The 23097-nt window shown below is 41.1% G+C and overlaps 1 protein-coding gene across 1 annotated transcript in view; it reads left to right on the forward strand.

The window, feature by feature from the left end:
- Window positions 1-23097, forward strand: part of LOC140187869 (double C2-like domain-containing protein beta) — a 290217-nt gene that overhangs the window by 87753 nt on the left and 179367 nt on the right. The window contains exon 3 of the mRNA XM_072243665.1: window positions 19904-19978. Within this exon, the coding sequence (XP_072099766.1) occupies window positions 19904-19978 (75 nt within the window). The remainder of the gene's footprint in view (window positions 1-19903; window positions 19979-23097) is intronic.

Here is a 23097-nt window from a genome sequence, read left to right on the forward strand (position 1 = left end):
TTGTTATCTAAGTACATGTGTGTCACCATATCCATCCCCGAGATTCATTTTCTTGTGGGCATACTGAATAAATCCGTAATAGAATAATCAATATAGAATCACCAAAAAAGACCTCACCAACTTGGGCATTCAACCGGTGTGCTGAAGACAACAAATTGCCAATACAAAAAGAAAGAAATAATAAATATTATGAACATGAGATGAAGAGTCCTTGAAAGTGAGTCCATGGGTTATGGGAATATTTCAATGATGGGGCAAGTGAAGTTGCCCTCTTTGGTGCAAGAGCCTGATGGTTGAGGGGTAATAATTGTTCCTGAACCTGGTGGTGTGAGTACCATCTTCCCAATGACAGCAGTGAGAAGAGAGTACGTCCTGGGGCACTGAGGGTTCCTGGTAATGTATGTTGCTTTTCTGCTATAATGCTTTGTGTAGATGTGCTCAACAGTGGGGACTTTTTGTAGGATTTTCCATTCAGGGGCATTGGTACAGCCAGTATACTCTCCCCTACACACCTTTAGAAGTTTGCCGAAGTGCCAGAACAGGTCCTCCAAAATAAAGACATCAAGGAATTTAAAGTCGCTGATCCTCTCCACCTCCGAACTTCTGAAGACTGACTCGGGGACCTCTGGTTTCCTCCTCCTAGGGTCAATAATTGCTGACAATGAGTAAGAGGTTGTTGTTGTGAGACCACTCAGCCAGATTTTCAATCTCCCTCTGATATGCTGATTTGTCACCACCTTTGATTCAGCCTATGATAGTGGTGGTGTCAGCAGACTTGAATATAGCATTGGAGCTGTGCTTAGCTGCACAGTCGTAAGTGTAAAGTGAGTAGAACAAGGGGACTAAGCACACAGCCTTAAGCAACACCCATGCAGGTGGAGATCCTGGAGGAGATGTTGCCAATCCAAACTGACTAGGATCTGTAAATGAGGAAACCGAGGATCCAATTGCACAGGGAGCTATTAAGGCCAAGGTCTTGAAGCTTATTGATTTGTTTTGAGGGGATGATAGTATTGAGTGCCAAGCTGTAGTCAATGAAGAGCATTCTGATGTATGCATCTGTGCTGTCCAGCTATTCCCAGGTTGAATGAAGAGCCAATGAAAAAGCATCTGCTGTGGACCTGTTGCTCCAGGAGGCAAATTAACCATATAACAATTATAGCACGGAAACAGGCCATCTCGACCCTTCTAGTCCGTGCCGAATGCTTATGCTTGCTCTCACCTAGTCCCATCTACCTGCACTCAACCCATAACCCTCCATTCCTTTCCTGTCCATATACCTCTCCAATTTTTTCTTTAAAAATGACAAAATCGAACCTGCCTCTACCACTTCTACCGGAAGTTCGTTCCACACAGCTACCACTCTCTGAGTAAAGAAGTTCCCCCTCGTGTTACCCCTAAACTTTTGCCCCTTAACTCTCAACTCATTACAAAACAAGATCTTGATATGGAATCATAAGGATGCAGAGTAGGAAAAATATTTTAAAAATAAGACATGAAATGCAATGCAACCTGCCTGTAAACTGGCACAGTTTGTGATGTTTCTCTGCATCAACACAAACAGGAGTATATTGTAAGAGATCAAATTGCTTCTCAGGCAGGAATTGACGCGTTTCATCAACAAACTCGCAAAACACTTCACCGCTGGATGTAAGTGCTACTGAACAAGTCATTGAGACAGGTTGCCACATTCTTCTTGGGCACTACTATAATTGAAGCCTGCTTGAAGTAGGTGGGTACCTCAGACTGGCAAAGCGGGAGGTTAAAGATCTCAGTGAACACTCCAGCCAGCTGATCAGCACAGCTCTTTAGTATTTAGCTAAGTACCCTGTCTGGCCTGGATGCTTTCCTTAGGATCAGCCTCAGAGACTGAAATCACAGGATCGTCAAGTGTTGTGGGAGCTTGTGATGATTCTTCCATGTTTTGATGGTCAAAGTGAGCGTTGAAGTCATTGAGCTCATCTGGAAGCGAAGTCCTGTTGTCACCTATGTCACTTGATATAACTTTATAAGAGGTGATGGTATTTAAGCCCTGCCACAATTGTCAAGCATCCTTTGTTGATTCAAGTTCAGTCAGGAATTCCCACTTCACCCATGAGATGGCTTTCCAGAGATAGTACCTAGACCTCTTGCAAGTTTTTTGGTCACCAAACTTGAATACCTCTGATCTGGCCCTCAGCAGATTGTACATCTTGTGGTTCATTCAGGGCTTCTGGCTGGGAAAGACTGTGAATGATTTTGTGGGGACACACCCGTGTCCAACTGTTTTAATAAAGTCCGTGACAGCCATGGTTCATTCCCATTTCCATTTCATCTTCTATTTGAAAGTTCCTCGGCTCATGTCTGACAAGTGAATTGTAGAGAGGTGGTGGAGTCTAGGATCAGAGGCATAGATTCAGAATACAGGGACGTCCATTTAGAACAGATGTGGAGAAATTTCTTTTGCCAGAGGAGGATGAATCTGTGGAATTAATTGCCGAATCATAGGGTATATTTAAAATAGAGATTGATAGAGTTTTGATCAGTAAAGGTGTCTGAAGCTATGGAGAGAAGGCAGGAGAATGGTGTTGAGAGGAATAATAGGTAAATCAGCATTGATCAAATGGCAGAGTAATCTTGATGATTCAAATGAGCTAATTCTACTCTTGGGTCTTTATGAAAGGAATAGAGAGGCTCCAAAACAGGATAAGAATTTGTGGCGTTAGAGGTAAAGTACTTGCTTGAATGGAAGATGAGCTGATTAGTAGGGAGTGGAGATAGAGGTTCTTTTCAGAATGACTGCTGGTGAACAGTGGAGGGGTCAGTGTTGGGACCACAACTTTCACTTTATAGATTAATGATCTGGGTGATGGAGCTCATGGCAGTGTGACTAAGTTTGCAAATGGTACCAAGATGGCTGGAGGGACAGGTAGTGTTGCAGTGGGAGGTAGTCTGTAGAAGGACTTGGACAAGTTGGTCAAAGAAGTGGCAGATAGGATACAGTCTAGAACTGTGTGCTTATGCACTTTGGCAGGAAGAATAAAGGTGTACACTATTCGCTATATGGGAAAGAATTCATTAATTGGAGGCACAAGGGACTTGGGGAGTCCTAGTTCAAAATTCCATCAAAGTTAACTTACAGGTTGAGTTGGTAGAAAGGCAAATGTAATGTTAGCGTTCATTTTGAGAGGACTAGGATATCAAAGTGCAGGTGTACTGCTGAGGCTTGATAGGATGGTGATTACACTGCTTTTGGAATATTGTGAACAATTTTCAGCCCTGTATCTAGAGGGGGTCCAGAGAAAATTCACAACAATTGTCACGGGAATGGAAGGCTTAATGGATGATTAACTGTCTGGGCCTGCATTTGATGGAGTTCAGAAGAATGAGGGAAGATCTTAACTAAACCTACAGAATACTGAAAGGCCTTGATAGAGTGGACACGAAGAGGGTATTTGCATTATTCGGAGAGCCTGGAATCATAGATTATAACATCGAAATAAAGGAATGTCCCTTTAGAACTGAGATGAGGAATTACTTCGGCCGGGGTGGAAATTTACCGTTAAAAGCTGAGTTGGCTTCTCAAACTTCTGCTAATGCCCCACCTCCCCCTCGTACCCCATTTGTTATTTATTTATATACACACATTCTTTTTCTCTCTCCTTTTTCTCCCTCTGTCCCTCTCACTATACCCCTTGCCCATCCTCTTTTTTTTCTCCCCCTCCCCCTTTTCTTTCTTCCTGGACCTCCTGTCCCATGATCCTCTCGTATCCCCTTTTGCCAATCACCTGTCCAGCTCTTGGCTCCATCCCTCCTCCTCCTGTCTTCTCCTATCATTTTGGATCTTCCCCCTCCCCCTCCCACTTTCAAATCTCTTACTAGCTCTTCTTTCAATTAGTCCTGATGAAGGGTCTCAGCCCGAAACGTCGACTGTACCTTTTCCTAGAGATGCTGCCTGGCCTGCTGCGTCCACCAGCAACTTTTATGTGTGTTGCTTGAAATTCCAGCACCTGCAAATGTCCTTGTGTTTGCAAGGCCAAATCATTCGTGTGTCTGAGGAAGATATTGATAGGTACTTATTGGTAAAGGGGTTAAGGGAGAAGGCAGTAGAATGGGGTTAAGGAGAAAAAAAATTAACTTTTTTTTATCAACCCCATTGATCGGGAGACTGACTTGAATAGTCTAATTTTACTTCTATATATTACTTTTTATTGTCTATTTGATGTACTCTATTTCAATTTCTAATGCACACTTCAGCTTCTAAAATTTCTCCAAATAAAATTATAATTGACTTTGAGTTCTAATCATAAATATATTAATCTATGTTATTAAGCGATAAATGGATTGCATGATGGATGCTGGGGAAACTAGTAGATAATATTTTATCGGAAGCAGCCACACGTACTGCTCCATAGTATTTTAAAATGGCATAATTTCCAATCTTTATTCTCCCCTTAGGCAACAAGCAGGAGGGTTTGGATTAAATGTCTGATTTAAATGTTGCCTAATGTTCAGCTTTTTGTTTTGCTTATTTATTTTTCACGATCTGGGCATTGCTAGCAAGACCCAGAGCTTATTGCCCATCCTGTAATTCCTCGTCAAGCGAGTGGCTTGCAAGACTGGTTCAGAGGACATTTAATTGCCTTTTGTGCTGGGAGGGGTGTGGAGCCATACAAGGAAGGTAGATTTTCTTCCCTGTAAGGAACTTGGGAATCGGATCTGGAGGTCATTCCTGATAACGAGCTGCTTTAAAGAAAAAAACATTTCAGATTGATAACCAACCGTGGGTAGCACTGTAGCGTAGCAGTTAACATAAAGCTACCACAACACCAGCAACCCAGGTTCAGTTCTGTCACGGTCTGTGTACGTTCTCTCTGTGACTGCATGGGTTTCCACTGGGTGCTCTGGTTTCCTCCCACATTCCAAAGATATTCAAGTTACTAAGTTAATTGGTTACATGGGTGTAATTGGGTGGTGAGTGCTCGGTGGGTGAGAAGGTCCTATTACCATGAACATCTCTAAATAAATACCTCCTATAAAATAGATTTAATTGGTAGATCAGTTTATTACTATCATATCAGAATCGGGTTTAGTATCATCAGCATGTGTCATGCAATTTGTTATATGGCAGTAGTACATTGCAATACACAAAAGCTATAAATGACAGTAAAAAGTGTATATCCATATTAAAAAATTAAATAAGTAGTTCAAAAAGAGGGGGGGAAATAGTGAGGTAGTATTCATCGGTTCAACGTCCATTCACAAGTCTGATGGCAGAGGAGAAGAAGCTATTCCTGAATCATTGAGGGTGTGCCTTCAGGCTTCTGTACCTCCTCCCTGATGGTAGCAATGAGAAGAGGGCACATCCTGGGATATAGTCACAGTCATATTTTATTGATCCCAGGGGGAAATTGGTTTTCGTTACATTTGCACCATAAATAATAAATAGTAATAGAACCATAAATAGTTAAATAGTAATATGTAAATTATGCCAGGGAATTATGAAATAAGTCCAGGACCAGCCTATTAGCTCAGGGTGTCTGACCCTCCAAGGGAGGAGTTGTAAAGTTTGATGGCCACAGGCAGGAATGACTTCCTATGACGCTCTGTGTTGCATCTCGGTGGAATGAGTCTCTGGCAGAATGTACTCCTGTGCCCACCCAGTACATTATGTAGTGGATGGGAGATATTGACCAAGATGGTATGCAACTTAGACAGCATCCTCTTTTCAGACACCATTGTGAGAAAGTCCAGTTCCATCCCCACAACATCACTGGCCTTACGAATGAGTTTGTTGATTCTGTTGGTGTCTGCTACCCTCAGCCTGCTGCCCCAGCACACAACAGCAAACATGATAGCACTGGCCACCACAGACTCGTAGAACATCCTCAGCATCGTCCGGCAGATGTTAAAAGACCTCAGTCTCCTCAGGAAATAGAGACGGCTCTGACCCTTCTTGTAGACAGCCTTTGACCAGTCCAGTTTATTGTCAATTCGTACCCCCAGGTATTTGTAATCCTCCACCATGACCACAATGACCCCCTGGATGGAAACAGGGGTTACCGTTACCTTATCTCTCCTCAGGTCTACCACCAGCTCCTTAGTCTTTTTCACATTAAGCCGCAGATAATTCTGCTCACACCATGTGACAAAGTTTCCTTGAAACTTTGTGGGTCCTTGATGGTGGATGCTGTTTTTTTTTTTAGGCCTCGCTCCTCGAAGGTGACCTGGATACTGGGGAGATGAGTGCCCATGATGGAGCTGACTGAGCTCACAACTTCCTGCAGCTTTTTCTGATCCTGTGGAGAGGCCCTTCCATACCAGACAGTGACGCAGCCAATTAGGATGCTCTCCACGGTACACCTGTAGAAACCTGTGAGTGTCTTTGGTGACACAACAAATCTCCTCAAACGCCTAATGAAATATAGCTGCCACTGTGCCACCTTTGTAACTGCATAGATATGTTGGGCCCAGGATAGATTCTCGGAGATATTAACACCCAGGAACTTGAAACTCCTCATGCTATCCACTTTGGATCCCTCAGTGAGGGCTGGCGTGAGCACCCTTGTCTTGCCCTTTATGAAGTCCACAGTCAAGTATTTGGTCTTACTGATGTTGAGTGCCAGGTAGTTGTTGCGACACCACTCAACCAGCTATCTAACTCACTCCTGTACGCTTTCTCATCGCCATCTGAAATCCTGCAGCAATAGTCGTATTGCAGCAATTTTATAGATGGCATTTGAGCTGTGCTTAGCCACACAGTCATGGGTGTAGAAAGGGCACACACATCCTTGAGGTGTGCCTGTGTTAATTATCAGCAAAGTGGAGATGTGGTTTCTGATCTGCACAAACTCTGATCTTCTGTTGAGGATCAATCACAAACCAGTCTTCCGTCCTTGGACTCACTTTACACCGCACGCAGTCGGAGCAGTGCTGCCAGGATAATCAAGGACTTGGCCCACCCAGCCAACACACTTTTTGTCCCTCTTCCCCCCGGGAGAAGGCTCAGGAGCTTGAAGACTCGTATGGCCGGATTTGGGAACAGCTTCTTTCCAACTGTGATAAGACTGCTGAACGGATCCTGACCCGGATCTGGGCCGTACCCTCCAAATATCCGGCCCTGCCTCTCGGTTTTTTTGCACTACTTTACCTTTTCTATTTACTATTTATGATATATAATTTAAATTTTTAATATTTACTATCGATTTGTACTCCGGGGGCACGAAGCACAGAATCAAATGATGATTGTACACTCTGGTATCAATTGTTTGGCGACAATAAAGTAAAGGATGTAGAGGATCTAGTTGCAGAGGGAGGTACAGAGGATCAGGTTTGAATTTTTTGACCAGAACTGTAGAAATGATTGTGTTAAATGCTGAGCTGTAGTTGTAAATATTATTGTCCAGGTGATCTAAGGCCACATAAAGAGTCAATGAGATTGTCTTCACTACGGCAATAGACAAATTGCAGTGGGTCCAGGTCCTTGCTTGGGCAAGAGTTGACCAACCTCTCAAAGCACTTCATCACCGTAGATGTGAGTGCTACAGGATAATAGCCATTGAGGCAGCTCACCCTGCTCTTGGGAACTAGTATGATTGTTGTCCTTTTGATACAGGTGGAACTTCCAACTGTAGCAATCAGAGATTGAAATGACTTTGTGCACACCCGTCAGCTGGTTGGCATAGATTCTATCAGGGCCTGTTACCTTGCGAGAGTTCACCCTCTTGAAAGACATTCTGATGTCTCCATTGTCCATACTTTCCTGGTCCTCTCTGCTGGTGCTGTGGTCTTCAGTCTCTGCTTATAGTCATGGAGTAGAAATACAGCCAAACTGTGGGCATGGTAAGCACTCTTGATAGTTGTATGACAGTGGGCCAGTGTGTTGACTTCTCTGGTTGCACGTGTGATATGTTGGTGATAATTATTTAGAGACTTTAAGCTGGCCTGGTTAAAATCCTTCAGAATGATGGGGAAGGCATCAGGGTGTGCTGTTTCATGACTATTGATTAAGTTGCTCAGTTCATCTGGAGCCTAGCTTAATCTAATGTACCCCACTACCAAGATAATGGCTGCAAACTCTAATGACATACAAAGTGGGTGACACTTGACTGCTATATGTTCCAAGTTGGATGAGGAGGATTGGGACAGAACTGACACATTTGTGCACCCCAAGGAGTTGATCATAAAGCATATTCCACCTACTCTGCCTTTGAAAGACTCAGCAGTCCTATTTTGGCAGTGAATTGTGAAGCCAGCGAGTTGTATTCCTGTGTCCGGAATGATGAGAATAACCAAGTTTCTGTGAATCCAAAAAAAAAAACAACTTAACAGTCCCTGATGTCCCTCTGGTACAGCAATCTTGCTCTGACTTCTTCAATTTTATTTCCCAGAGACCGTATGTTTGCCAGCAGAATAGACAGTAGCGGAAGTCGGAATCCTCTTTTCATTAAACAAAGTTTTAATCAAACATGGTATCTGTTTTTTCACTGTCTTAAAGGGGGAAAACATTTGCGGTAGGAGACCGCCATCTGAGGTTTGTTGACTTTGAGCAGCGATAGATTTTTTTAAAAATGCCTTAAAATGATATTGCTTACTGTGTTGTGCATGGCTGTAGCTGTGGATTTCAGCTGTAGAGGTCTAAAACAGGAATACTTAAAGATTTCCATTGGAGTTGCTCACATGAGTCACTGCCTTAATCTGCCACCCGAAATATTTATCAGGATCAGTGGAAAAATGTTGTTTTGCATGCCGTCCATACAGATCATTTCATCACATCGGTGTATTGAGGAGGTGCAAGAGAAAACCAACAGAATGCAGAAAGAAGTGTTACAGTTTCAGAGAGCGCGCAGTGCAGGCAGACATTAAGGTGCAAGGGCATAAGCTGCCATAAAGGACACAGATTGCTGGCCGGGACCTCAACAGTACCGCAGCATAAAAGCCAGGACCAACAGGCTCCAGGACAGCTTCTTCCACCAGGCCATCAGACTGATGAACTCACGCTGATTTGAGTGTTACTCTATATTACATTGACAGTTCTACTTATTATAAATTATTAATTACTATCATTGCACATTTAGATGGAGATGTAACGTAAAGATTTTTACTCCTCATGTATGTGAAGGATGTAAGAAATAAAGTCAATTCAATACGAGTGAACTACTGAACCACCACCGTGGCTTTCAAAGAGGATGAATCTAAGGTCAGTGAGTTGAGTCTCGCTGTGCATCCAGTTGCATAGAACAGTACAGCACAGTACAGGCCCTTCGGCTCACAATGTTGTGCCGACCCTCAAACCCTGCCTCCCATATAAGCCCCCAACTTAAATTCCTCCATATACCTGTCTAGTACTCTCTTAAACTTCACTAGTATATCTGCCTCCACCACTGACTCAGGCAGTGCATTCCACGCACCAACCACTCTCTGAGTAAAAAAAATCTTCCTCTAATATCCCCCTTGAACTTCCCACCCCTTACCTTAAAGCCATGTCCTCTTGTATTGAGCAGTGGTGCCCTAGGGAAGAGGCACTGGCTGTCCACTCTATCTATTCCTCTTATTCCTCTTATTATCTGTTGCATGCTGTTACACTGTGGATTAGATTAAACCCGGGATACGCCCATCTATTCTAGATTAAAGTCGTTGATACTATACAGCTAATCCCATGAGAAAATTGCATTGTAGTCAAGATGAACATTTGAGATATTTCTGTCAGTACAAGTGTTAATCAACTTAATAAATAAAGTTCAGAGAAAGTTTGCAAAAATTATTTTTGAAAATTCTATGACTGCAAAATAATTGATAGTGGAATTTGATATATAACCTATTTGGCGCATGTGATGTCTATTGTTTGCATTATGTGGGGTCTAGGTAATATTTGCCTCAAGATGCAGGGATGGGCATGATCTTTTTGCTGATGAAGAGAGCTGATTCTGTAATAGCCTGTACAGCTTTAGCCAGAAATGCTGTTTCCTTTAAAATGTACTAGACTGAGACTCTTTAAAGGAAGTTCATTTAAAAAATAGTAGATGAAGGATTCCTCGTTTACCTGCAGAGTTGGTACTGGTGTTTTTCTGCATACACAGGATAAGCTTTGTTTCTGCATACTTAAGGTAGAGCAAGTTTACCTTCATTTAAATGCAATTTCCAATGCAGTTTCTTTTGGCTTTCCATAAACCTTAACTATATGCAAGTGGTTAAAATGATCATAATAGTTCCTAAACTTTCCCTTGCTGAAAGGCATGACAAATTCGTTGAGATTGCGTTACCTGAAGTAGAACTCAGTGCAAACAGCTCAATGTGTGTGCAAGTCCATTATGAGAAAATGGTGCAGCCACAGTAAGGGCTCAGTGGGGAAGTGCCTACGGTATAGGGTTCTTCAGCTACTGGACAGGGAGGGGTCATAAATGAGAGAGAATCTGCAGATGCTGGAAATCCGAGCAACACACACAAAGTGCTGGGGGGGACTCAGCAGGCCAGGCAGTCTCTATGGAAAAGAGTAAACAGCCGATAACTCAGGCCGAGATTCTTCTTCAGGACTGGAGAGAAGCAATGAGAAGTCAGAGTAAGAAGGTGGGGGGGAGGGGAGGAAGAAGTACAAGACAATGGGTGGTAAGTGAAACCGGAAGAGTGGGAAGGATGAAGTAAAGTGCTGAGAAGTTGATTGAAAGAGGTAAAATGCGGGAGAAGGAGGAATCTGATAGGAGAGGACAGAAGACCATGGAAGAAAGGGAGTGGGAGGAGCTCCAGATGAAGGTGATGGGCAGGTAAGGAGATGAGGTGAGAGAGGGAATGGTGCATGTTGGGGGAGGATGGATTACCGGAAGTTCGAAATCGATGTCCATACCCATCAGGTTAGAGGCTATCCAGAAGGAATACAAGGTGATCCTCCAACCTGAGTGTTGCCTCATTGATGCTGTGGAGGAGGCCATGGACTGACTTGTCAGAACAGGAACTGGAAATAGAATTAAAATGGGTGGCCACTGGGAGATCCTGATTTTACTGGCGGATGGAGTATTGGTCCTCGGCGAAGGGGAGGGGTCATGTTTGGTGAGGAAGCCCGTCAATTATTGTAGTAGTGGACTACCCCAGGAGGACACATGAATGACAGTAGTCCTGGTTTTAAGGAATGTAATAGAACATTATATACTGCATTATCTATGAATGCAAGAATCGAAGGCATGGCACGGTTTATTCTTTTAATTCTTTTATTATGAATAATGTTTAATTTTTATGTATACATATCCATAGTTAGAGTATGATGTATTGGACCTAAAATCTAAAATTGGTTCAAAAGATACCATCATACAAATGGCCCATGACTAATCCAAGTGGATATTGGTCCCACTGCTAAATACTTGGGAAGCCTTTTCTTTTAGCTATTACTTTTGGGAAGAAATGTGTTTTTTGTTCATGGTGTATTTTGGCAGCTGCTTGCTGTTGTTGGACACCCTCTTAAATAGATCTTTATTTGTGTTTTGCTGGAGGATCTAGTTGCTGCTAAGTGAGACAGGCTACAAACCTGCTCCAGCAATTCCCACAGCTACTGACAACAGGCAGGCAGGTAGGTTTCACCACCCAAAACTCCACAGCCTTACCTCTCCCAGTCACATATATACATCCACCAGCCCAACATTCAAACCTAATCCTAACGTCCAATGGGGCACACACCCCAACTAACCCTGGCCACACCCCCACAAACCCGAATATCTTTGTCAGGAGGGGCAAGATCCAAGCAAGGCAAGTGTTGGACCTGGTAAATGAAGGCGTGGGCCAGATCAAAGTGGCAAGGTGGCGTGAAATTGAATCTCAAGTGAGGAGATCAAAAAGCACAAGAGGGCTGATTTGCCCACTGCCCGCATACTCTCATCAGGTTTCAGATTTTGTTATGGAACAGGGAGCAACATGAGGACATTCTCCAAAGGCCATCTGAAGAATGACCCTCCAGGTCTAGCCAATGAGTAGCTAACTTCATGGGCTGCATCTCCAGATCCATATTACCCCTCCCCAATAATAATCAAATGCCATGTACAGCACACATTCAGCAAACAAACCTGGGCTCATTGTCATCTCTTACCCTATCCTCAACCCCAACCCATAACAGTACATGAATTACTGCCTTAATTATTTGAAACGGCATTCTTTCTTAAAAGTTTTAGAATGGATATGTATGAATAACTGCCATCGAAACAAGTGCTTGGACTGAATTCTGATGAGTTGTCACATCAAAATGAGAGTGTGACTTGTCATTGATCAAAATTTGTTTCAGTTTCTTTCTGTCGTGACTAGCAATCTCTATTGAAATTCATGTTGGACAAATGCGTAAAGTATTCAAAAGACTAGCTCTTGCTATTTTAAACTTAATTATGCATTCCTTTTCAAATAATAGAAGAAAATCATTTATCAGAAGAATAGTTAGCCTACTTAAACATCCCATGTTAAAATCGAACTTCGATTGCTATTTGTGAAGAGTTTGCACACTCTCTGCGACCGGGGCTTTTCCCTAGTTACCCTGGTTTCTTTTCACATTCCAAATTGGTGCTGATTGAGAGCTTAGTTGCATTGTGACTGCCTAACCTTTTACATGCCCCAGTTGCAGCTTCCAAATCAAAATCTGATTGATTTCACGTCATATGTTAGTGATAATAAACCTGATTTGATTCAGAAGCTGTAAGCGGGAGGTGTAAAAAGCTTTATTCAAACAGTAGATCTTCTATTGAGAATTAGTTCTTCTCTCCTCATGCAATGTTGAACACAAAGACAACAATGGACCCCAATTCCTCATCTTTCCAGTTTCAGAAAAATCCCTAACAAATTGCCTGCTGTAAATTACCGCAAGTGTACGTTACTGATGGAGGAATTGGGGTAGAGTTATTAATGGGCATGTGAGAGAGAATAGATGACAGGTTAAATAATTGTGAAATGGGATGAATGGGTTTGCTGTTGGCTCTCATAAAGAAATATGTCAGTCAAGATGACACAGAGGGAGAAATTAATCTTTGGTTCTCAGTGCTGGACATGTAAGTATCAGCAGCCAGGTACATTCTCCTTTTTATTTGTGGCTCCACTGAAGTCAGTGTGGAGGTAAATGCAAGCAGCCAGCTTTCACCATGTTAGCGTTTGCTGCAGTTGACCAAGGACTAACTAAACCCCTTCTTTCTTAAGTTCACCACAGATGTGAAGGACAAAATCTACATATGCAAAACATTATTTCCAAGAATCTGGAGAAATGAATTTTGTCAGGTGGAGTTAGCTGATAGATATGGGCTCCTCCGATGAGAATGATCCACACAATTTCCTTCACTTTTTATTAAAAAAAATCCTTAGATGTGCAAATAAACAGAAAATGACTTTCAAATTTGTATTGCAAACCAGCTGCTACAAGTAACTTGGTCAAATATTTGGATTCCAAGTAAAATCCCAAAAGTGGGAAATCACCATTTCCTATTTGAAATGCAAAAGACTGCAAGTCTGCCCTCACACCATCCTCCTGCCATCTCACAAGGCATAGGATATCTCTTGTCCTCACCTCCCACCCCACCAGACTCCGCATCCAGCACATAAATTCTCTGTAACTTTTATCTCCAATGGGATCCCACCACCAAGTATATCTTTCCATTCCCCCCCCCCCCACTTTCTGCTTTCTGGAGGGATCACTAACAACACAACTCCCTTGTCTATTTGTCCCTCCCCACCGATCTCCCTCCTGGCACTTATCCTTGCAAGCTAAACAAGTGCCACACCTGCCTCTACACCTCCTCTCTCACTACCATTCAGGGCTACAAACAGACCTTCCAGGTGAGGCAATACTTCACCTGTGAGTCTGTTGGGATCACCAATTGAATCTGGTCTCCCAGTGTGGCCTCCTGTATATTGGTGAGACCTGACGTATACTGGGAGACCACTTCGCTGAGCACCTATGCTCCTTCTGCCAGAAAAAAGTGGGATTTCCCAGTGGCTACCCATTTTAATTCCACTTCTCATTCCTATTCTGACATGTCCATCCATGGCCTCTTCTACTGTCACGATGAGGTCACACTCAGGTTGGAGAAGCCACACCTTGTATTCTGTCTGGATAGCCTCCAACCTGATGGCATGGACATCGATTTCTTGAACTTCAGGTAATAGCTCCCCTCCCTTCACCATTCTCTATCCCCTTTTCCCTCACTCACCTTATCTCCTTGCCTACCCATTGCCTTCCTTTTGGTGCCCCTTCCCCTTTACTTTCTTCCATGGCCTTCTGTCCTCTCCTATCAGACTCCCCCTTCTGCAGCCCTGTATCTTTCACTGATCAACTTCCCAACTCTTTACTTCACCCCTCCCCTCCCTCCTGGCTTCACCTATCACTTTGTCTTCCCTCCCCTACACCGCACCCCCTCCCCAGCTCTCTACCTCTGACTCCTCTCTTCACCAGTCCTGTTGAAGGGTCTCGGCCCAAAACGTCGACTCTACTCTTTTTTCCATAGATGCTGCCTGGCCTGCTGAGTTCCTCCAGCATTTTGTTGATGTTACTTGGATTTCCAGTATCTGCAGATTTTTCTTTTGCTTGAGATGCAGATGCTGGAAATCGGAAATTATTAATAAAAAAAAACAAAGAGCTAGAGGTACTCAGAGGTCAGCAGCATCTGTGGAGAGAGAATTATTGTTTCAGGTTGGTGATCCTCCTAAGAACAATTCCAAACTTTGTTTCCAAACCCTGGCATTCCATAATAGCTGTGACAAAGATATTTCAATATAGCCATTTGCTGTAGAATAGTAATGACATTTTGTCTCAATCAGCTGCAGCTAAGCTTGAAAAAAGTAAAGCTTCAGGCAAAACAATTGATAATATTGAGCAATGCATGAACATTAAAAGCTATATTTTGTCAGATGTTTCCTTATATAAACACGCATATAATTATATCTCATAAAACCTTAGTTTTCTGAAATCATTCGAGCTTTGACCAAAATATCACGGAGAGAAGATAATAGCTAGATATTTGTTTCTTTTGATCAAAAGAGGGATCTTTTTACTTTGCAAGTGTAGAAGAAGTAGGAGAGCAGTTAGTGTCTTCCCACACTGATATTATAGTGATGCATGGTAAACACTTTGTCTCTAGCACACTTTGTGAGTCATCAGCTGTCTGTAGAGGAATGCTGCTGACTAGCACATTCTAGGCTGTAGGAGTACCTTCTGAGGCTTTGTGCAGCTTAAGGGCTCAGTTGGGAAGGACCACAGTATAGAGTTCTTCTGCTACTGAATGTAAAAGTACATGTCCCCAGCTCTGCGTTTTTCTTTCTATTAGTTTTATGTTTTGGAGATACAAAGCATAACTGTAGCAATAAAGGAGTTTTAAAAAAATCCAGAACAACTACTTACCTGTTGAGTGCAGCAAGATGGTTAAGTTAAAATATAGGCAGAAAATGGATGAAATTCATGGGTCCATAAACGGTGAGTAGTGGGTGGTGATAATACATGGTAGAAATAGCTGGCTGCATTGGAAAGATAGACCTGTTCAATTGCGTAAGAGATTTGAGCAGTATTTTGAAACAAATGAAATAGCCAGTTTTGCTGAGTGCATTGGGTGGAAAGGTATAACATTACTTCAGAAGTTTAACTGCTCCAACCAAACCAACTGAAATCGCAAAAGAAATGCAGGAACATTTAGAACTGAAACTCTTGTTGATTGCAGAACACTTTAGGGCTTCATAAGTGGAATCAAAAGGAAGGGGAGCACATTTCAGTGTACATGGCTGAATTGAAGAAGTTATCTGAGCATAGTCTTTTCAGTGATGGGCTTAATAATGTCCTGAGAGGTCATTTAATTTGTGGAATCTTTCAAGAATGCATTCAAAAATGGCTCTGAAATGAAGCACAACTTGCATTTAAAAGAGCAGTTGAAATTGCTGTATCAATGGAAACTGCAGCCAGAGATGCAATCGAATTGCAGCCAGAAATAAAAGTGAATGTGAACAAAATTGCAATGTCTAAACAGATCGAACAGCTTGCTTTGTACTGTTTGTGATGCCAGTATGCCCAGAGGATGCCAAGAGCAGTTCTCCTCCATCCCTGGGAATGGAGTGCATTGCCCTGGCAGAAGATTAATGTGGATTTTGCTGGACTATTCATGGGCAGAATTTATTGGTAATAGTGGATAATGCCATGCTAAAGTAAAACAAACTACATGCACAAGTTATCCTTGGCTCTTTGTTTTGAAGTTACAAAGCATAATACTGCAGAGGGAGGGGCAGAGTTGGGTGAAAATTATGGTAGTGGTGTACTATCCCAGGGCACCACATGATTGGTAACTGTCCTATTGGTTTTAAGAAATGTAATAAAACATTTAAAGTATTGGCTATGAATGCAAGAATGAAAAGTAATTCTTGTAAATACTTTATTCTTTTAAATACTTTTCTCATTATGAATAGTTTATTTTGATATATAAAAATACTTAGTCATTAGACAATCCCTGGGGAAGCATGTAGATCAGAGACAGAGCCTTATGAGCTTGAACAACTCAGTTATTTTCTAATTCATGTGCTACAGAAAGCAAATGTTGGCTCATTTGGTTTGGATATTAATTTTGAATTTATAATCTAATTCTTTTCATGTGCCATTGAAAGAAACTGAGATCTCATTTCCTCCTTTTCCTGTTATTATAAAAGACAAAACTTAGTATGAGCATAAATCAGTTTTTAACGTTGGACACAGGTCTATCTTTTTTACTACCTTTTGCAAAAAGAGAAGTCCAACTTGGACTGAGCGAAAATTTCAACCCCATGGGGCGGGGGGGTTATTACCGCTCAGTTCATCTTTGAATCTCCTTTGCTCTTCCTTTCAGTACTCTCCTGACGATGATGCCTCCTTAACGTTAGTATCCTTCAGTGTTCCTTAGCTATTTTTCATCCCAGTCAATCTTAATTCTGTTCTTTTGGAAATGTGGATGTCCTTTAAGTACTATTTAAGGTGAAATAGTCACATCTGATTTGGTTGTTGGTGAACTAGCTTGTGTTGAGAGTCACAAAGCTGAATGGGTTTAAGTTGATGTCAATACAAAGAAGTTTTTTCCACTCATCAGGAATTTCAATTATGTTGGTTTTTTTTTCATTAGCTAAGAGAACTGCAGTTATTTTGTTTATTCTTGGATGCTAACAATCTCTATAAATACCACAACTTTGCTTATCAAGTTGTGGGGTAGATTCCAGCACATCAAAATGATCTGGTGTATTTTGATGCATTTGTGAATTTGTCTGAGCTGAATGCCATCTCCAATAACAGGAAATTCCACAAGTACAGTATTTAAAAAAAAAATAATCAAATTGCACTTCATCTGAGATTGAGTTGATCTGCAGTGACATACACCTTGCAAGCTTCAATGTTTGTCACTGGCACACGACTATTTGTTGAATGGTGCAAGGAAAAGTGAATTGTGTGTTCCCAATACAGTGAATTGTGCTGCCTCATTTATACATTTTAGTATTCCCATCGACAATACTGTTCTGGTAACAGTGCAGGAGTTAAGCGGCCTATGCTATGGCTGCATATTAGATGTCTTAGTCCAGGCATTCCAAGGTGACTTGAACTATATTGTTCAGCATGGCAAGTACAATCGGAGCAAATGCCAAATGATAGAATCTGCATGAAAACATATTACTAAAAGGTTGATAACTTAACATTGGCCATCATTAATCAAATCTAAACTGTTTAATCATTGCACCCATGGTGTTGACAATATAATTGCAACTTCTACATTCAGCCAGCATGCAGGGACTGTGGTTGATTATCCAAAATGAGAACTGATGACATTTTTTGCTGTAATTGAATCCGAATAAGTTAAAATTGTCATGTCTTCAAAAGGAAATCATAATTTTCAGGGTTTGTATTATTATTATTTCTACATATTGACTGAAAAGACCTTTGCGTTTGTCTGCTTTTAGATATCATTCTCGCTTAGTTTTTGTCACTTTATCTCATCTCCTCTCTCCTGAAGCTTCTTGTTCCTGTCCCTTTAATAAGCAATGTCAGCTTTCTGGACTTACTCCAAATGGAAATGCATCATCTGTGAGCTAACAATTGTTGAGCAAAATCCATTTCTGAGCTGACGCGCACGCACTTTCACGTTGGTACATAGATTCTCTGTACATCAATCAGAACTAGGAAACTTGAGCTGAAGTTCAGTGTGCATTATCTCCACTACTGCTGCCTAAATCGCCAACAGTTCATTTTAAATTGGTGATCAGATTAGCCATGACCTTATTAAATGGCAAGGCAGGTTTACGGACTAAGTGCCCTACTCCTGCTCCCAGTTCATAAGTTTATATTATTTGCTGAGTTGTATGAAATAACATTCAAACAGAATCAAATCCAGAACAGTGGATTTCGGTTAATTGGGACACATTGGGACTTGTACATTTTGGCTCAATTAAGGGGCTGCTCCAATTAGCCAAAATCTCAGAGAAATGGTTAAAAAGGTATGGCGGGGGGGGGGGAGGGAAGACAAACTACTGTTTAACTGAGCAATAAATTATGCATTTAAATGAAAAACAGAACAAATTAGGACACTATTAACACTGCTACTGTGCTATAAAACTCTTTTAGTTAATAGATCCCAGTGGAGGAATTAATCCAGTGTATGTTACCGTGTTTTTTTTGATCGACTGTAAATGAACAAAATCAGCACGGGTACCTGGTTGAGATAAAGGACTGCCTTCCTTCATCCCAAACTTTAAACAATTGCATCCTCTGAATCATCTTTTTCATTGTAATGTTCAAGATCTTTGATGCTTTCAAATTGTTCGCAGTGCCTAACTTGTTGAAGTAGTATAATCAATTCAGTTTCACTCCTGGCTGTTTCTGGCATCTCCAAGCCTTAATGTTTGAAAATGCAGTGAGCAAAACAGTTCTGAATTGTCTTACTGCTTATTTCTTACCAACTATCAGTGAGAAAAATCACTGCTATTTGAACACCAGCACATGCAGTTGACCCTATTTTAAAAACTGTTTGCTCTGAGCATTGTGTAGTGTTGTTTGCGGCCACACAAGTGTACACAACTGATGCTGGTTAGAAGCTATTTGGCAGCAGTCTCCTGCCCAAATGAAGTGTCATGGTGTTCCAAATAAACAAAGGGAACCCAGCTATTTTCTCTATTAGTTTTTTAATTTAAGAGTTGGTCCAAATAACAAGCTGTCCCAAGTAACTGATAGCCCAATTAACTGAAATCCACTGTATTTTATTGTGGAAAATACATCCATTTGTCAATAGTTTTCTAAGTACAGCAGAAGCAGAAAGTAAAATGTAATGTTAGATTTGTATCGTTACGAAAATTTCACCTGACCAAGTGGTTGTTTAAGGACTCGTATTTAGTAAGACAGGCTTTTAAGTCATAGTCTAGTTCAAAGATAGTATTGATAATGATTACTTTGAGGAGCAGTTTTTGGGCATCAGATTTCAGTTACCCTAAATGTGATATTCATGATTCCTCGAAAATCACAGTTACAGCTTTGTTTCTCTGTTAAATTGTGCGATTAGTTTTCTAAATCTGAAATGTGTTAATAAACTCCTTTAATACTGAATATCCAATTTTGGTTTTGTGTTTAATTATGTTTTTGAAACTGCCAAAAAAAATTAAAGTAAGTGTTGTGTTCAAATAAGCATTAAAGCGTGCATGTGTGTGTGTTTTCCCCATTAGTCCTTCATTTGAACATAGTATTTGGGTCCTATATGACGACTTAATGTTGATGTGTTGTAGTTGTATTGGAAAGCAATTTCCATAATTTAGTTCATGTGTTTGTTTTTCTTCCAATTTTAAGAATCACAGAGTAAGGCATATCAAATACCAGTGGCATAAATATGAGTGAAGAAATTCTTCTGGGTCGATAATTACTCATTGAAAGATGTGATCATTAATTGACCATGAATAATGACAACGCATTTTCACTTTTTCCTTAAAGGGCCTCAAGTCAATGGACCACAATGGGCTTGCTGATCCCTATGTCAAATTGCATTTGCTCCCTGGTGCCAGTAAGGTAAGCTTAGTTTAAAATTAGCAATGTTCTCAACTGCTTAAAATGGAAGAGTTGAGATTAATCTAATCCATTAACATAATATGAAATGTGCTGCAAATCCTCGCTGTGTCTTAGATAAAAATCCACTCTTGTTGACTGTGAGAGGTTTTGAAATCCTTGTCCTATTTTTAGTGGGCATCTATTGCTCAAAATTGCTTCTGAAGTAGTAGAAATTGGTACTTAATTGACAGTTTAGCTCAGAGATTGCAGAATAGTTTATTTGGTAAATGAATGAATACCCCAATGGGTGTACATCATGAACACTGCTTTTATACTGCAGCAATAAGTCTGAGAACAATTGCAACATGATAGATCCTAGACAGGCAGCTGTGTTTCTTTAATGCAACCTAGACAGTAAACAGAGCTCTGTTTCCCCTTGAACGCACATAATGCACTACATTTTTGTCCCGGTAAATCAAATGGATGGTGAGTGTAAGCTACAAATTGGTGCTCTCTAATTACTGAACTCTGATTAAGTCTAGAGAGTCCACAGGACCAACTGAGGGCATGTTAAACCTCTTTTGAAAACCCACACTGGAATTGCATTGCACAGCATATTGAACCAAAGCTGTGTGAGCCATTGTTCCCCTGAGAGTTTTGCATGGCTTTTCTATTTGAAGTTAGGCTGGTTCTGAATTCAGATTGCAAATTTAGCTTTATCATTCAAAGAGTTTCATTTCAGAGTAAGCAGAAGTTGTACAGAGTAGCTTTCTGAATTAAGATGGAGCGCTTCCCAATCCAGCAACAGACAGTTTGGACAGTCATAGTGTGATGAAGATACTTTGATGTCCACCAAGTATCTAAGATCTAACCTTTGTGTATAGTAAATAATGCTCCAGGTGAACCCCAATTATATGGACCAAATGAGAAGCAAAATGGATGTATCCCATTACTTTCCAAAGACCCATGTCTCGCGGAGCTCAGAACTGATGACATTATAGCAATTGCAGCATTAGTAAAATGTTAGAATTAGCAAGATTATTGGTGTATATAAGGCAACAAATGCCCATGACTGTGAAATATCTTCAACCACAGTTTTGAAGGAGGTGGCTCTGAAGATGGTGCGTAACCTGTCAGTTTCCAAAGTTCCATAAGTTCTTGCATGTTCCCCATGGATAGGAAGGAAGAAAATGTAACCCTACTGTTTAAGAAAAGGGCGGGGGGGGGGGGGGGAGAGACAAAACGGGGAGCTGCAGACCTGTTCATTTGATATGAGTAATAGGGGAAATACTGGAACCTATAATTTACAAAATGGCAACAAGGCACTTTTCATCCCTAACAGAATAGAAAAGTTAAAACTAGTTAATGTGGTGTATGTTGACTATCAAAAAGTCTTTGAAAAGGAATTATTAAGTAGAATTTGAACTTAAAATAATCAATTTACTGCAGTTAAATGAATTGAAATTCTTATGTATTTTAAGTCTATTTAAGTGTTTTTCTTTAAATTTAAAGTTTTCATTGTTTTCAAATTTGTTTCCTAAGTTGTAGAAAAGTGCAGCACGGAAAAGGCCCTTTGGCCCATCTAGTCTGTGCCAAACCATTTAAACTGCCTACTCCCATTGACGATAACTTGAATATTTTGCATTGTTTTTGAATGTTTCTATATATTGCCAGATTTTTGGACTCTGGGCTATGTAATAGCCAACTAAGCTTTAGGATACAGCTTGGATGTCCTTCAAACTCTTTGAGAGACATTTATTACCAACCGCCCCCTGCCACATCCCGAAAATTGTTTTTAGAAATGTAAGGTTCCAGCCCTGTGCACAGATTTCCAGTGAAATTTGTGGCAGTTTGGTAGTCTAACTTGTTGATGGCATACCTGTTGACATTAAACTCAGCGTTAGTTCTAGGTCAGTGATCATAGCAATCATGAAAGGAACAGTGCTGCCATGAAATTTAGGCAATTTATATTGGATGGCATATTTCAGGACTTAACGGCTAAGCTTTTGTTTTTAATACTATCCAGAAGTTGTTTTTAATTTCTTTCCATCCAAAGTAATTTGTGCAAGAATCATAAGTAGTCACATTAATCCAATGATGCCCTCTGTTGGCTGGGTTTGACCATGGATGTTGTGTCCCTACTGTCCATATGATATGCAAGCCAGGGCAGTACGATGTGGAGAGCAAGCCCGCCATAGCAGGGCTGATGAATCCAAAGGAACAGTAGAGACTAACACAGTTTGGCACCAGCAGCATGGCAAGAGTTGCAAGTCAGCATTCAACTTAATGGAGGACTGCCAGAAGAGCTCCAGCTCCAGGCTTTTTCCCCCTGGATTTACTCTTGAAGCTTTCCCTATGAGTGGATATAGTCGCGAGACAGTGGAGGTTTGAGATCAGAGTTTTCCTTCTGGATGAGCTGCCAATCACGACTGTTGAGCCCCATCTGCTCAAAGTGACAAGTTTTAAGGTGCCAGTAACCTGCCTTTGCCTATTCTCCTGTCAGTAAAATCCATTCCACTGGGTTTAGTAGCTAAGGCATATGTAAAGGCCAGGAACTGGATTTGGTTGTCAAAGGCCATTTGAAATGCTCTCCATTGGGAGCATTTAATAGGTCGAGGAGCCTTATCCCTACTATCACCCTCTGGCTATGACGACCTTAAGGAACAACATGTGATCCAATAATACTTATGTATTCAAAATTATGCTCCTTTGACTTTTTTTCCAGACTTACTGATGGTTTTTGAACTGCTGTTAAATCTTTTCAGAAGGTACATTACCTGTTGGTAGTGAGAGAGAAAAAGATGCGGATGTTCATTAAAGATCTATGGCAAATGCTGCTTCTCCATTTCAATGTGAGTTGTAAAGGAACATTGTGGTGCATATACTGTGCCTGTCTGAATCACAATGAAGGAGATGCCTTTGCACTTAATTTGTCTTCAGAGTGAGTTTTTCAGCATGTAATCCAGTAGTCTTTGACATTCTGTCTGGCTTTAAAGTACAGAACAGCTTTTAGTAGAAAGCCATTTTCCATCTTTTGCTGTGTGCCTCATATCAAAGGAGCAGCAGTTATAGGATTTCCTGCTGCAGCAGTAGAGACGTTATTGAAGGAGGTTTGCATGCAGGAGGGTTGTCTCACTTGT

This window comes from Mobula birostris, chromosome 25, assembly GCF_030028105.1.
Source record: "Mobula birostris isolate sMobBir1 chromosome 25, sMobBir1.hap1, whole genome shotgun sequence".
Taxonomy (NCBI): Eukaryota; Metazoa; Chordata; class Chondrichthyes; order Myliobatiformes; family Myliobatidae; genus Mobula; species Mobula birostris.